General features: G+C 47.4%; 1 protein-coding gene across 1 annotated transcript in view; it reads left to right on the top strand.

Moving 5' to 3' along the window:
* LOC126263560 (putative odorant receptor 71a) overlaps nt 1–14,305 on the top strand; it is a 92,176-nt gene that overhangs the window by 22,082 nt on the left and 55,789 nt on the right. Inside the window, exon 2 of the mRNA XM_049960653.1 lies at nt 204–586. Within this exon, the coding sequence (XP_049816610.1) occupies nt 204–586 (383 nt within the window). The remainder of the gene's footprint in view (nt 1–203; nt 587–14,305) is intronic.

The following is a 14,305-nucleotide window of genomic DNA, read 5'->3' as shown; positions in this document are numbered from 1 at the left end:
GTCACACTGTTTACCGGTTGACTGCGGTGGCGATTATTGAGCTGCTACACCTCCAGTTACAACAATCGCTATAACACAACAATGAATGTAAACCTAAAGCACTTCTTGTGATCGACTGTAGCAATAATCCCCACCACTGTTAAGCAACTGTTGGCGCTATCCCGGGTGTCAGACACAGACGTGCTTTCGCCTCGTGCCGGCAGGTGAACGCGGTGGCGGCGGCGCTGGCGTGGTCGGTGCAGCCGCTGATCTCGGGCGCCGACCGCCGGCTGCCGCTGCCCGCGTGGCTGCCGTTCGACGCGACGGCGTCGCCCTACTACGAGGCGGTGTACGCGGGCCAGGCGCTGAGCCTGCTGCTCGCGCCGCAGATCTCGCTCTGCCTCAACATCTGCTACTTCGCGCTCATGCTGCACCTCGCCGCCGAGCTCGCCATCCTGCGCGACAACGTGGCCGTCGTGGGCTGGCGGCGGCCCCCCAAGGAGGCGGCCCTCCACGACGAACGACACGCCGTCGACCGCGAATTCGCCGCCGCGCCGGAGAACCGCCTGCTGGAAGACAACGTCCGCCACCACCAGCTCATCATACGGTGAGGTCGAGTCGCATCTCTGGGCCGCCGCGCGACTCTCTCAAGGCCGGTTTCCTCATAGGGCGCCGTGTTCAGACAGTCCTTCGACTGTGTCCCTGCCGTGACGCTCCGCGCGCACTCCCACATCACGGACCGTGTGCGAGCTGCGTTCAGTCACCAACCGCGAAAATAGACGAGGATGTTGTTGTGGCTCTCGAGACTTATTTGGTTTTATTGAGAAGAAGAAAATTTGGAATCTGAGACCAAACTGCTGAGGTCTTCGGTCCTTAGGCCTACACACTCCTTAATCTAACTGAAACTAACTTGCGCTAGGGACAAGACACACACCAATGCCCCAGGGAGAACTCAACCTCCGACGAAGGGGGGGGGGGGGGGGGGGGAGCTTCGCGAACCGTGGCAAGGCACGGGGTTAGTCATTCATTCATTCAAGCCTTTGAAGCAACGGCCCTCGGTTCAGCTTCTTTACGCCCACGTTTAGATACGTGGACGACACGTTCGCTATATGACCTCATGGTGGAACGGAGCTACACAAGTTCCACGAATATTTGAACAATATGCACGGGAAGATAGAATTCACGCTGGAAGTAGAAAGGAATGGTGCTATCCCACTTCTAGACGTCGAAGTGTACAGGAGAACGGAGGGAACACTGGGGCACAGATTATATCGTAAGCCTACACATACTGACAGGTACCTGCACGCCCAATCCTACCACCACCCAGCGCAGAAGATTGCTCTTTGGCAATCCGTGCACAGCACCTAAGTGATGTTCAAAACATCGCACCTGAACTTAAAAGGTTACGCACAATGTTTCTAGCCAATGGCTACAGCCATAAGTCGATAAACACAGCCTTGTCGACGAACACAAGCAAGAAAGATAAACAGGAAATAGACAAACTGCAGCCAACAGTACGCTTACCCTATGTGAAAAACGTTACTGACCGAATAGGCAAACACCTTCGCCGCGTTGAGGGGCAGCCTGTCTTCTATAGTGGTCCAGGACGTGCTAGCCCCCACCAAGGACAAGGTGGATGCATTACACACTGCAGGCGTTTACAAGGTGGAATGCGAATGTGGAGAGGCATACATCGGCGAGACTGGTAGGCCAATAGCAACGCGCATTCGGGAGCACGAGCGGTTATATTCGTCTAGGGTAACACAACAAATCCTCAGTGGCAGAACATCACCATGACTGCGGAAAAGAAATAAAATTCAGTGAAGCCTGTGTGTTGGCCAAGCAGCCAATTATGACGAAACGCAAAATCAGAGAGGCCATCGAAATACTTAAACACCCTAACAACATGAACAGGGAGGATGGACTCAGGCTTGCCCCATCTTGGCTGCCAGCAATCAGAGCCCAACAGACCGCACTGTCAACACGAGGCACGAGCACCACCGGCGAGTAACTGCCGCCGCGCGGCCGACGTCCAGCAGTTGGTAAACAGCAGCCAACTTCTCATTCGACGGTGGCCACCAATCGTGGTACATAACAAGAGCCAATAGACAACAGAGGTCACGTTCTCCCTCCACCGCAATTACCTATTAGAATAAAGTTCCCGCTCCTTCTTCCTTAAGTGACCAATGAAACTAACTACCTTTTTTTTTAAATTATGACGTAATGGCATGCGCAGTGAACACTAACAACAAAATATGAAGGACACTGCATAGCTATAACGCACCATTAGACCCAGAAGAAGGCCGCTGCAATCGTGGCCGAAACGTCGGTTTTTCTATAGCAGCAATAGTTTTCACATTATGACGCGGTACCAAACCCAGAAAACTTTTATGTCGGGTTCAAAAATGGTTCAAATGGCTCTGAGTACTATGGGACTTAACATCTGTGGTCATCCGTCCCCTAGAACTACTTAAACCTAAGTAACCTAAGGAAATCACACACATCCATCCCTGAGGCACGATTCGAACCTGCGACTGTAGCGGTCGCGCGGTTCCAGACTGAAGCGCCTAGAAGCGCGCGGCCACACCGGCCGGCCTGTCGTACAGTCACCAACGGTACACGAGTGGGCCTTTGGCTCCGAAAGCCCATATTGATGATGTTTCCCCACTTCACACTACCTCGGAGATGCTGTATGCCATCGGTCGTGAGCCGACACCACGTTCAAAGTCACTTAAATCTTGATAACCTGCCATTGTAGCAGCACGAACCGATCTAACAACTGCGCCAGACGCTTGTTGTCTTACATAGGCGTTGGCGACCACAGCGCCGTATTCTACCTGTTTACATATTTCTCTATTTGAATATGCGTGCCTATACCTTTCTTTGGCCTTTCAGTGTAAAATGAGCTCTGAATGCTGCTCAACAAATATTGCAAGTTCCTTGTCCATGTTAATGAAAACCGCAAACAATGTCACGACTTTTCTTTCTTTACTTCTCGGACACTTGGAGCAGTTGCAAGAGATCACTCGTGGTTGTTACAAAATCAGACAATGCACTTCCCATATTGTTATCAGCGCTGCCAGGCGAAATCAAAGAACTCTTGGCCTTTGTTTATATGGTCATCACATCTTACTGTTGTAGAACTTAGAGAGGAAGTACTGTAATCGACCGAGGATGGACCTACCTCATCGTCCTCGTTTTCTTCTCAATTTAAAACATAATATAGGGAACTTTAAACGTTAGTAAAAGTCTCCACTTTTTCTTTGGAATCTGCCAGAGATGGTTTTGCGTCTGGCAAGAGCTCCAATAAAATATGACCTATTGCTTCTACAAGTAAGCAGAAATGTAGCTGAATGTGGAAAATATTATCACTGTTACCTTCAGCAAGTATAACAAAAAGTAAGACGAACAGAACTTATACTTTCTGGATTTGTTAAGCTTCTCACCGATCTCCCTCTATATATAGTCTTCGACAAGAGTATTGTCGTACTCTTTATGCGACACATCGTGGAGTTCCGTATGATGCTGCAGAAGTATTACCAGCTGCTCTCCCAAGCTTACGAAAAATCCGGAGAGGCTAGTGTGAGGTGAGACAGGACCTGTGCATTCGAGGGAGATTCGTAGGATTGGTTCAAGTGGCTCTGAGCACTATGGGACTCAACATCTGAGGTCATCAGTCCCCTTGACTTAGAACTACTTAAACCTAACTAACCTAAAGACATAACACACATCCATGCCCGAGGCGGGATTCGAACCTGCGACTGTAGCGGTCGCGCGGTTCCAGACTGAAGTGCCTAGAACCGCTGGGCCACAACGGCTGGCGATTCGTAGGAGTTTGGGGAAAACCGGAATGAGCCGAAAACCAAACGCCCGCCAAGAGGCGACGTACCATCGCTTTGATGTAGTTTCCACATGACGCACTGTGTAGCCGCTGCGCACCTGTCACCAGTCGTGCATTTGCTCTGCCGACGGATAGCCTACAGTATGACAACCGCATGTATTGGACACGGCAGCTACACAGCACACTTTGCCGAAATGAGGTACTTGGCGCATTTGTAAAGCGAACAGGACGAGTTCAGTCGCGATCCCACTCCCCAAGACGCAGTCGGAGCGTAGTCGGAACACACTCTGAACGTTGTACCCTACGTGGAAACTGGCCATCAAGGTGCGTTTGTTTGCACCTGCGCGTCATGCGGGTAGTCGCCGCGCGACTGTGCTCGCCCAACACGCAAGCAGAGGTACGAGTGTCGTCCTCTGGTATGGGGAGGCGCCTCCCCCCTGTGTGCATAACTCAAAGGCGTGGAATACTTTGCACCGATGCGTGCTTTTATGTGGCAACAGAAAATGTCAAATGTTAGTGTGCTTCACAAACAAGGTTTCCTTCATTATTAAGAGTGACTTTAAATGTACGAGGGCAGTTCAATAAGTAATGCAACACATTTTTTTTCTGAAACAGGGGTTGTTTTATTCAGCATTGAAATACACCGGGTTATTCCCCGATCTTTTAGCTACACAACACTATTTTTCAACGTAATCTCCATTCAATGCTACGGCCTTACGCCACCTTGAAATGAGGGCCTGTATGCCTGCACGGTACCATTCCACTGGTCGATGTCGGAGCCAACGTCGTACTGCATCAATAACTTCTTCATCATCCGCGTAGTGCCTCCCACGGATTGCGTCCTTCATTGGGCCAAACATATGGAAATCCGACGGTGCGAGATCGGGGCTGTAGGGTGCATGAGGAAGAACAGTCCACTGAAGTTTTGTGAGCTCCTCTAGGGTGCGAAGACTTGTGTGAGGTCTTGCGTTGTCATGAAGAAGAAGAAGTTCGTTCAGATTTTTGTGCCTACGAACACGCTGAAGTCGTTTCTTCAATTTCTGAAGAGTAGCACAATACACTTCAGAGTTGATCGTTTGACCATGGGGAAGGACATCGAACAGAATAACCCCTTCAGCGTCCCAGAAGACTGTAACCGTGACTTTAACGGCTGAGGGTATGGCTTTAAACTTTTTCTTGGTAGGGGAGTGGGTGTGGCGCCACTCCATTGATTGCCGTTTTGTTTCAGGTTCGAAGTGATTAACCCATGTTTCATCGCCTGTAACAATCTTTGACAAGAAATTGTCACCCTCAGCCACATGATGAGCAAGCAATTCCGCACAGATGGTTCTCCTTTGCTCTTTATGGTGTTCGGTTAGACAACGAGGGACCCAGCGGGAATAAACCTTTGAATATCCCAACTGGTGAACAATTGTGACAGCACTACCAACAGAGATGTCAAGTTGAGCACTGAGTTGTTTGATGGTGATTCGTCGATCATCTCGAACGAGTGTGTTCGCACGCTCCGCCATTGCAGGAGTCACAGCTGTGCACGGCCGGCCCGCACGCGGGAGATCAGACAGTCTTGCTTGACCTTGCGGCGATGATGACACACGCTTTGCCCAACGACTCACCGTGCTTTTGTCCACTGCCAGATCACCGTAGACATTCTGCAAGCGCCTATGAATATCTGAGATGCCCTGGTTTTCCGCCAAAAGAAACTCGATCACTGCCCGTTGTTTGCAACGCACATCCGTTACAGACGCCATTTTAACAGCTCCGTACAGCGCTGCCACCTGTCGGAAGTCAATGAAACTATACGAGACGAAGCGGGAATGTTTGAAAATATTCCACAAGAAATTTCCGGTTTTTTCAACCAAAATTGGCCGAGAAAAAAAAAGTGTTGCATTACTTATTGAACTGCCCTCGTATATAAGCATTCAGGACTGTCCAGCTATGCCTACGTTTAATAATTTTACTTGTATAATGCAATGTGATCAAACGGTAGCGACACGAAGCTGTAGCCTAAACGTATCGCACCGCTGCTGTTGGACGCCGCTCTCCCGAAAAGCTTACTTAAGGTTATTTCTCACGTTAGACATGTGTAGCCACCTACACTCGTAGCACACTCTGGGACGTATGAATGTAGTCGTCTCAGATTTTTGGGGAGAAAATAATTGTAAATTACAGTTCCAGTGCAAAGATGGCCTACTGTGACGGAAAAGGGCCGCGTGCAGGCTCGAATTGACACTCATACGAGGGCTGCTCGGAAAATAAGATCCGACTGGTCGATAAATGAAAACCACAGTGAAAATCAAAAGTTTTTTATTCACGTCAGTTAGCCACACCTTCCAGCTACCTCTCTAAATAGTCGCCGCTTTGACTTAGGCATTATTCGTGGCGTTGTACAAACTTTCCAGCAACATCGTCACAGAAAGCAGCCGTGTGTTCTTCCAGTTGAATAACATTTACAGACTTCCATAGTGGCCAGGGCTCGACATCTTCTGAATAGACGTTGTACTGAACGGTGACAGATTTATAAATCTTTTGTATCTGTATATATTTCTACATTCAGACCTACTATTAGCAACTGGAAAACAGCAACAAATCTATGTATTATTGTTCCTATTTGATTTTAGATGCAGAATAAATTAATACCTGGATTCTCTGTTCATGAACAGCATCTGTTCCCCGATACTGTAGCCATTAAAGAACCCACAGCGTGCAAAGGAAGTCATAACAATACATATAACACAGACTTTAGTAATAAAAAATACAGTGTGTTACAAAAAGAATGATCTGATTTCAAAACTCCTTATTTATTGATAAAAGCATACTACAAACATGGGTGAACAGCAAAATACACACTCATAAAATGTTAAAAGTTTTAGCTTTACTATTACAAGTGCTTTATATGTCCACCAGTAGCAGCATGAACAACAGCTAGATTCGTCATAAACTTTGCGCAATGTCTCTGCTTTTACAGAAGTTATGGCGGCTGTTTTTCTGTTCTTCACTTTTTCTACTCGAGGAGGTAAAGGGGAGATGAGCACACTTTGCTTCACATGTCCCCACAAGAAAACATCGCATAGGGTCATGTCTGGCAACCTAGGAGGCCAAGAATGAAGGGCAGTGTCTCGGGGTCCAGTGTACCCTATCCAGCGTTCAGCTACCTTCAAATACTGCAGAACTGGCCTTTTCCACAACTTCGGGAAGTCTCAGCACACTGGCACAACATCGTACCTCAGTTTCTGGGTCACTCTCTGCCTCAACACTGGATAGGGCGCATGGAACCCCGAAAATGTGCCCTGCATTCTTGGCCTCCTATCTCGCCAGACATGACCGCATGCGATTTTTCCTTGCGGAAGTATGTGAAAGAAATTCTGTTCATCTCTCCTTTACCGTGTGATATAGAACAAGTGAACAACGGAACAAAACCTGCCATAACTTCTGTAAAAGGAGATACATTTTGTGAATTTTATGACGGATTTAGCTATCGTCTAGACGTTGTTCATGCTGTTACTGGTGGACACTTAGAGCATTTGTAACAGAAAAGCTAAAAATTTAAGTTTTTGTGAGTATTTTGCAATCCATCCCATGTTCGTAATATGTTTTTGTCAATAAACACGCAGTTTTGAAATCAGATAATTCTTTTTGAAATACCTTGCATAGTCCCCTTCACTATGTACAACAGTCAACGCTGGGGTGACTTTTCGATTCCGTGACTGTAGAAATCACGTGGTTTTGAGGCGAAGAGTTCGTCGTGCCATGTTCGCAGCGTATTTTCATCCGCGAAGGAAGTTCATTGAAGGCTGTGCGACAAGAGACCGGAAAAAGGTGAAAATCAGACAGCGCAAGATCTACATCTACATCTACATGATTACTCTGCAATTCACATTTAAGTGTTTGGCAGAGGGTTCATCGAACCACAATCATACTATGTCTCTACCATTCCACTCCCGAACAGCGCGCGGGAAAAACGAACACCTAAACCTTTCTGTTCGAGCTCTGATTTCTCTTATTTTATTTTGATGATCATTCCTACCTATGTAGGTTGGGCTCAACAAAATATTTTCGCATTCGGAAGAAAAAGTTGGTGACTGAAATTTCGTAAATAGATCTCGCCGCGACGAAAAACGTCTTTCCTTTAATGACTTCCATCCCAATTCGCGTATAATATCTCCCACACTCTCTCCCCTATTACGTGATAATACAAAACTAGCTGCCCTTTTTTGCACCCTTTCGATGTCCTCCGTCAATCCCACCTGGTAAGGATCCCACACCGCGCAGCAATATTCTAACAGAGGACGAACGAGTGTAGTGTAAGCTGTCTCTTTAGTGGACTTGTTGCATCTTCTAAGTGTCCTGCCAATGAAACGCAACCTTTGGCTCGCCTTCCCCACAATATTATCTATGTGGTCTTTCCAACTGAAGTTGTTCGTAATTTTAACACCCAGGTACTTAGTTGAATTGATAGCCTCGAGAATTGTACTATTTATCGAGTAATCGAATTCCAACGGATTTCTTTTGGAACTCATGTGGATCACCTCACACTTTTCGTTATTTAGCGTCAACTGCCACCTGCCACACCATACAGCAATCTTTTCTAAATCGCTTTGCAACTGATACTGGTCTTCGGATGACCTTACTAGACGGTAAATTACAGCATCATCTGCGAACAACCTAAGAGAACTGCTCAGATTGTCACCCATGTCATTTATATAGATCTGGAACAGCAGAGGTCCCAGGACGCTTCCCGTCTATTACTACGAAATGCGACCTTCCTGACAGGAAACCACGAATCCAGTCGCACAACTGAGACGATACCCCATAGGCCCGCAGCTTGATTAGAAGTCGCTTGTGAGGAACGGTGCCAAAAGCTTTCCGGAAATCTAGAAATACGGAATCAACTTGAGATCCCTTGTCGATAGCGGCCAAGAATGATGTTTTCTGAAACCACGCTGATTACGTATCAATAGATCGTTCCCTTCGAGGTGATTCATAATGTTTGAATACAGCATATGTTCCAAAACCCTACTGCAAACCGACGTCAATGATATAGGTATGTAGTTCGATGGATTACTCCTACTACCTTTCCTAAACACTGGTGCGACCTGCGCAATTTTCCAATCTGTAGGTACAGATCTATCGGTTAGCGAGCGGTTGTATATAATTGTTAAGTAGGGAGCTATTGTATCAGCGTAATCTGAAAGGAACCTAATCGGTATACAATCTGGACCTGAAGACTTGCCTGTATCAAGCGATTTGAGTTGCTTCGCAACCCCTAAGGTATCTACTTCTAAGAAACTCATGGTAGCAGCTGTTCGTGTTTCAAATTCTGGAATATTCCATTCGTCTTCCCTGGTGAAGGAATTTCGGAAAACTGCGTTCAATAACTCCGCTTAGCGGCACAGTCGTCGGTAACAGTACCATCGGCACTGCGCAGCGAAGGTATTGACTGCGTCTTGCCGCTTGTGTACTTTACATACGACCAGAATTTCTTCGGATTTTCTACCAAATTTCGAGACAATGTTTCGTTGTGGAACCTATTAAAGGCATCTCGCATTGAAGTCCGTGCCAAATTTCGCGCGTCTGTAAATTTTAGCCAATCTTCGAGATTTCGCGTTCTTCTGAACTTCGCATGCTTTTTCCGTTGCCTCTGCAACAGCGTTCGGACCTGTTTTGTGTACCACGGGGGATCAGTTCCATCTCTTACCAATTTATGAGGTATGAATCTCTCAATTGCTGTTGCTACTATATCTTTGAATTTGAGCCACATCTCGTCTACATTTGCATAGTCAGTTCGGAAGGAATGGAGATTGTCTCTTAGGAAGGCTTCTAGTGACACTTTATCCGCTTTTTTAAATAAAATTATTTTGCGTTTGTTTCTGGTGGATTTGGAAGAAACGGTATTGAGCCTAGCTACAACGACCTTTTGATCATTAATTCCTGTATCAGTCATGATGCTATCAGCTCTGGATTGTTTGTGGCTAAGAGGTCAAGTGTGTTTTCGCAACCATTTACAATTCGCGTGGGTTCGTGGACTAAATGCTCAAAATAATTTTCGGAGAAAGTATTTAGGACAATCTCTGAAGATATTTTCTGCCTACCACCGGTTTTGAACAAGTATTTTTGCAAACATATCGAGGGAAGGTTGAAGTCCCCACCAACTATAACCGTATGAGTGGGGTATTTATTTGTTACGAGACTCAAATTTTCTCTGAACTGTTCAACAACTATATCATCGGAGTCTGGGGGTCGGTAGAAGGGGCCAATTATTAACATAGTTCGGCTGTTAAGTATAACCTCCACCCATACCAATTCGCACGGAGTATCTACTTCGACTTCTGTGGTGTCACCGCCAGACACCACACTTGCTAGGTGGTAGCTTTAAATCGGCCGCGGTCCATTAGTACATGTCGGACTCGCGTGTCGCCACTGGCAGGATCGCAGACCGAGCGCCACCACAAGGCAGGTCTCGAGAGACGGACTATCACTCGCCCCAGTTGTACGACGACGCTGCTAGCGACTACACTGACGAAGCCTTTCTCTCATTTGCCGAGAGACAGTTAGAATAGCCTTCAGCTAAGTTAATGGCTACGCCCTAGCAAGGCGCCATTTGTACCATTGCATGTATCTCAAGATAGTCTCACTTGTATCATCAAGAATGCTGTATACCAAAGGACGATATAAAAGTTAAGTGTTCTAGTAGCTACGTTCTTTTCTTTATTACATTCATTACGAATCCTGTTTCAGACTTAACGCAAGACGGCGTGAGTTGACGCGTGCCCTTTCGGCTACTTCTCAGTGTGGCGTAGCTAGCTTGTTACGCCACAACAACATCACTACAAGATAAACCACTACTGACAGACACAAACACTCCACCACCAATTCTGCCTAATCTATCTTTCCTGAACACCGTCTGAGACTTCGTAAAAATTTTTGCAGAACTTATTTCAGGCTTTAGCCAGCTTTCTCTAGCTATAACGATTTCAGCTTCTGTGCTTTCTATTAGCGCTTGAAGCTCAGGGACTTTCCCAGCACAACTACAACAATTTAAAACTACAATTCCGACTGTTCGTTGATCCAAGCACGTCCTGTATTTGCCATGCACCCTTTGAGATTGCAGCCTACCCCGTACTTTCCCGATGCCTTCTAACCTAAAAAAACCGCCCAGTCCACGCCACACAGCCTCCGCTACCCGTGTAGCCGCCAGCTGAGTGTAGTGAACTCCTGACCTATTCAGCGGAACCCGAAACCCCACCAGCCTATGGCGCAAGTCAAGGAATCTGCAGCCAACACGGTCGCAAAACCGTCTGAGCCTCTGATTCAGACCCTCCACCCGGCTCTGCACCAAAGGTCCGCAGTCGGTTCTGTCAACGATGCTGCAGATGGTGAGCTCTGCCTTCATCTCGTAAGCAAGACCGGCAGCCTTCACCAAATCAGATAGCCTCTGGAATCCAGAGAGAATTTCCTCAGATCCAAAGCGACACACGTCATTAGTGCCGACATGTGCCACCACCTGCAGCTGGCTGCACCCTGTGCTCTTCATGGCATCCGGAAGGACCCTTTCCACATCAGGAATGACTCCGCCCGGAATGCACACGGAGTGCACACTGGATTTCTTCCCCTCCTTAGCCGCCATACCCCTAAGGGGCCCCATTACGCGCCTAACATTGGAGCTCCCAACTACCAATAAGCCCACCCTCTGTGATTGCCCGGACCTTGAAGGCTGAGAATCATCCTCTGAAACAGAGCAGGCAGCTGCATCTGGCTCAGCCAGAGACAGTGCCTGAAACCTGTTTGTCAGACGCACCGGGGAGGCTTTCTGATCAGCCTCCGGGGACGTCTTTCGCTGCCTGCCACGCCTTGGAACGACCTCCCAATCAACCACAGGCGAGGGCTCAGCCCCACTGCGGGCAGCAACCGGGGCAACCACAGCGGCAGACCGATCTGGGGACAGGCGGGACGAGGTTGACATCCCCGTGATACCCAAGTCCGGCTCCCCACAGTGGTGCCCATTGGCAACAGCCTCAAGCTGCGCGACCGAAGTCAGCGCCGCTTGCAGCTGTGAGCGAAGGGATGCCAACTCAGCCCTCATCCGAACACAGCAATCACAGTCCCTGTCCATTCTAATCGATGTTGAACAACAGTTACTGAAACACGAGTCCGTGCCTAGATAACGCAGGGGAAACACGCAAAGAATGTATTAACTAACCTGTACAAATGTCTAACGACTGCGCTACAATCTGCCTGAATTTACGATTACAGTAACTAAAACTCGAAATTACAACTCCTATACGAAACTCACACGCAATTTAAGTAAGAGTCTACGAAGTAAACACTAAAGCGCGATGCTACAACTCTCAAATACTATAATACGCCCGAAATTTATGAATTAAACAATGCAAGTACCCAAAAAACGCAAGGAAATTAAGAATTAAACTATGTAACAAATAAGTAAGCTAGGGGTATACGACTTGCTGCTGCAGCTGCTTATCCAACGGCGGCAGGGAGCACAGGTGTATAAGGTGGATGCGGTATGACTTCCCGACCAAACTCCTGTTTAGTATTTTGTGCCACTCTAGCATAATGCGAGCGGGCATTATCCTTGAGTACCATGACTTCACGCAGTCTTCCCGATCGTTGTTGCCGCTCGGGGTTAGCCGAGCGGTGTAGGGCGCTGCAGTTCTGGGCTGTGCGGCTGGTCCCGGCGAAGGTTCGAGTCTTCCCTCGGGCATGGGTGTGTGTGTGTTTGTCCTTAGGATAACTTAAGTAGTGTGTAAGCTTAGGGACTGATAACCTTAGCAGAAGTCCCATAAGAGTTCACACACATTTGAACATTTTTTTGACCGTTGTTCTTGAATTGCGTCTGCAAGACGTCTCAGTTGTTGACAACAGATGATGGTTACACCTCGGGGAAGCAATTCGTACTGCACCACACCATCGCCGTTCCACCAGATGCATAACATTTTCTTTTGCGGATGCGCGCAACTCTTTGAACGGAGAGTTGCTGCTTTGTTTGGACTCCATCATTCCTTTCTTTCCAATATGTTAACATAAAGACACCATTTCTCGTCACGAGTAGCGATACAGTGTTTTTCACGATGCAGTTGATGAGGAGCAAGCACAAATGGCCACCCGCCGATATTTGTGATTTGGCATAGAGCATGCGCTACCCATACACCATAGTTTTGAACCTTCACCATTGAATTAAAATGTCGCGCGATGGTGGAATGATGACAGTTCATCACATCTGCCACTTTTCGAGCAGAATTATGTGAATCATTGTGGATAAATGCGTTTTAATGAGCTTCATCAGACTGCGAAGATGTTCGTGAACGTCGAGAGTCACTAATATCAAAATGATCCTACCGGAAACGAGAAAACCATTTTAATAGCATGCTGTGTCCAGTGGCATTGTCCCCGTACACGGCGCAAATGTTTCCTTCTGCCTCCGCTGCTGTCATCCCTCTATTGTACTCAAACAGAAGACGATGTCGGAAATGTTCCGATTTCTCCATTTAGCACTCCATTTCCGAACGTCCACATCTCCACTCACTATCTCCAAATGACAAAATGACGGTATGTAAACTCAGATATCGACAATCTACTACAAATAAACATGGTAATCGATAAACAAACCCATAGCAACCGGAATACCAACATGCAAAACAAAAACTCCTCGGACTTAAGTACCAGCATCATCTGTAACCGCTAGTGACGAGCATTTGACCTAGTTGTAAATCTTGGCTGTAGTCTTTCCCTAAAGCCATCGTTGCACTGAACGAGGCAGCTAACGTTGAGGTAGACGCGGATGGGCCATCCGACCTCACGAGAGACAGCACCGACGACACACGGGACGAACTAGCTAACGTGATTTGCGCTCTCAGCGCTCCCCAGCGACCGTGGCCACATTTGTTTGGCTCGCAAACCGCACAGTTTCTTTACGAAAATGGAGCCGCGCAAAATAGCTGCGTTAATTCTGTTAGCGATTGTCGAATAAGAACGGAGAAAATCACGAAGGAGATTCTGGACTTGTCGATGGCTTGTTGGGTGAAGAACACTACATCATGTTGTACAACGATCTGAGATACATATTACGAAGGTTGCTCAGAAAGTAATGCACCGCATTTTTTTCTTCAACAATTTTTTATTGAACATGAGAATTACACACACGAAAGAATGGTGTTTTTCCTACACATACTATTTTTCCACGTAATCTCCATCCCGTTCTATGGCCTTCCTCCAGCGCGAAACAAGGGCGTGTATGCCATGTCGCTACCAACCCCGTTCTCAAAATGTCTTCCACGAATAGCATCCTTTAATAACCCACACAAGTGAAAGTCGGAGGGGGCTAAGTCAGTGCTGTCAGGTGTGACAGCCGTGGATGGTCTCCCCGACCACTGCAAATCGTGGAGGTCCGCCGAACCGCCTTCTGATGACCTCACCCTCCTTGCCCGGCGACTAACTGTACTTCTGCCGACAGCAGATGCTCCGTAGACT

Source organism: Schistocerca nitens, chromosome 6 (genome assembly GCF_023898315.1).
Source record: "Schistocerca nitens isolate TAMUIC-IGC-003100 chromosome 6, iqSchNite1.1, whole genome shotgun sequence".
Classification (NCBI taxonomy): Eukaryota; Metazoa; Arthropoda; class Insecta; order Orthoptera; family Acrididae; genus Schistocerca; species Schistocerca nitens.
The sequence above is the reverse complement of the archived record's forward strand: the minus strand, read 5'-3'. Positions and strand labels throughout refer to the sequence as shown.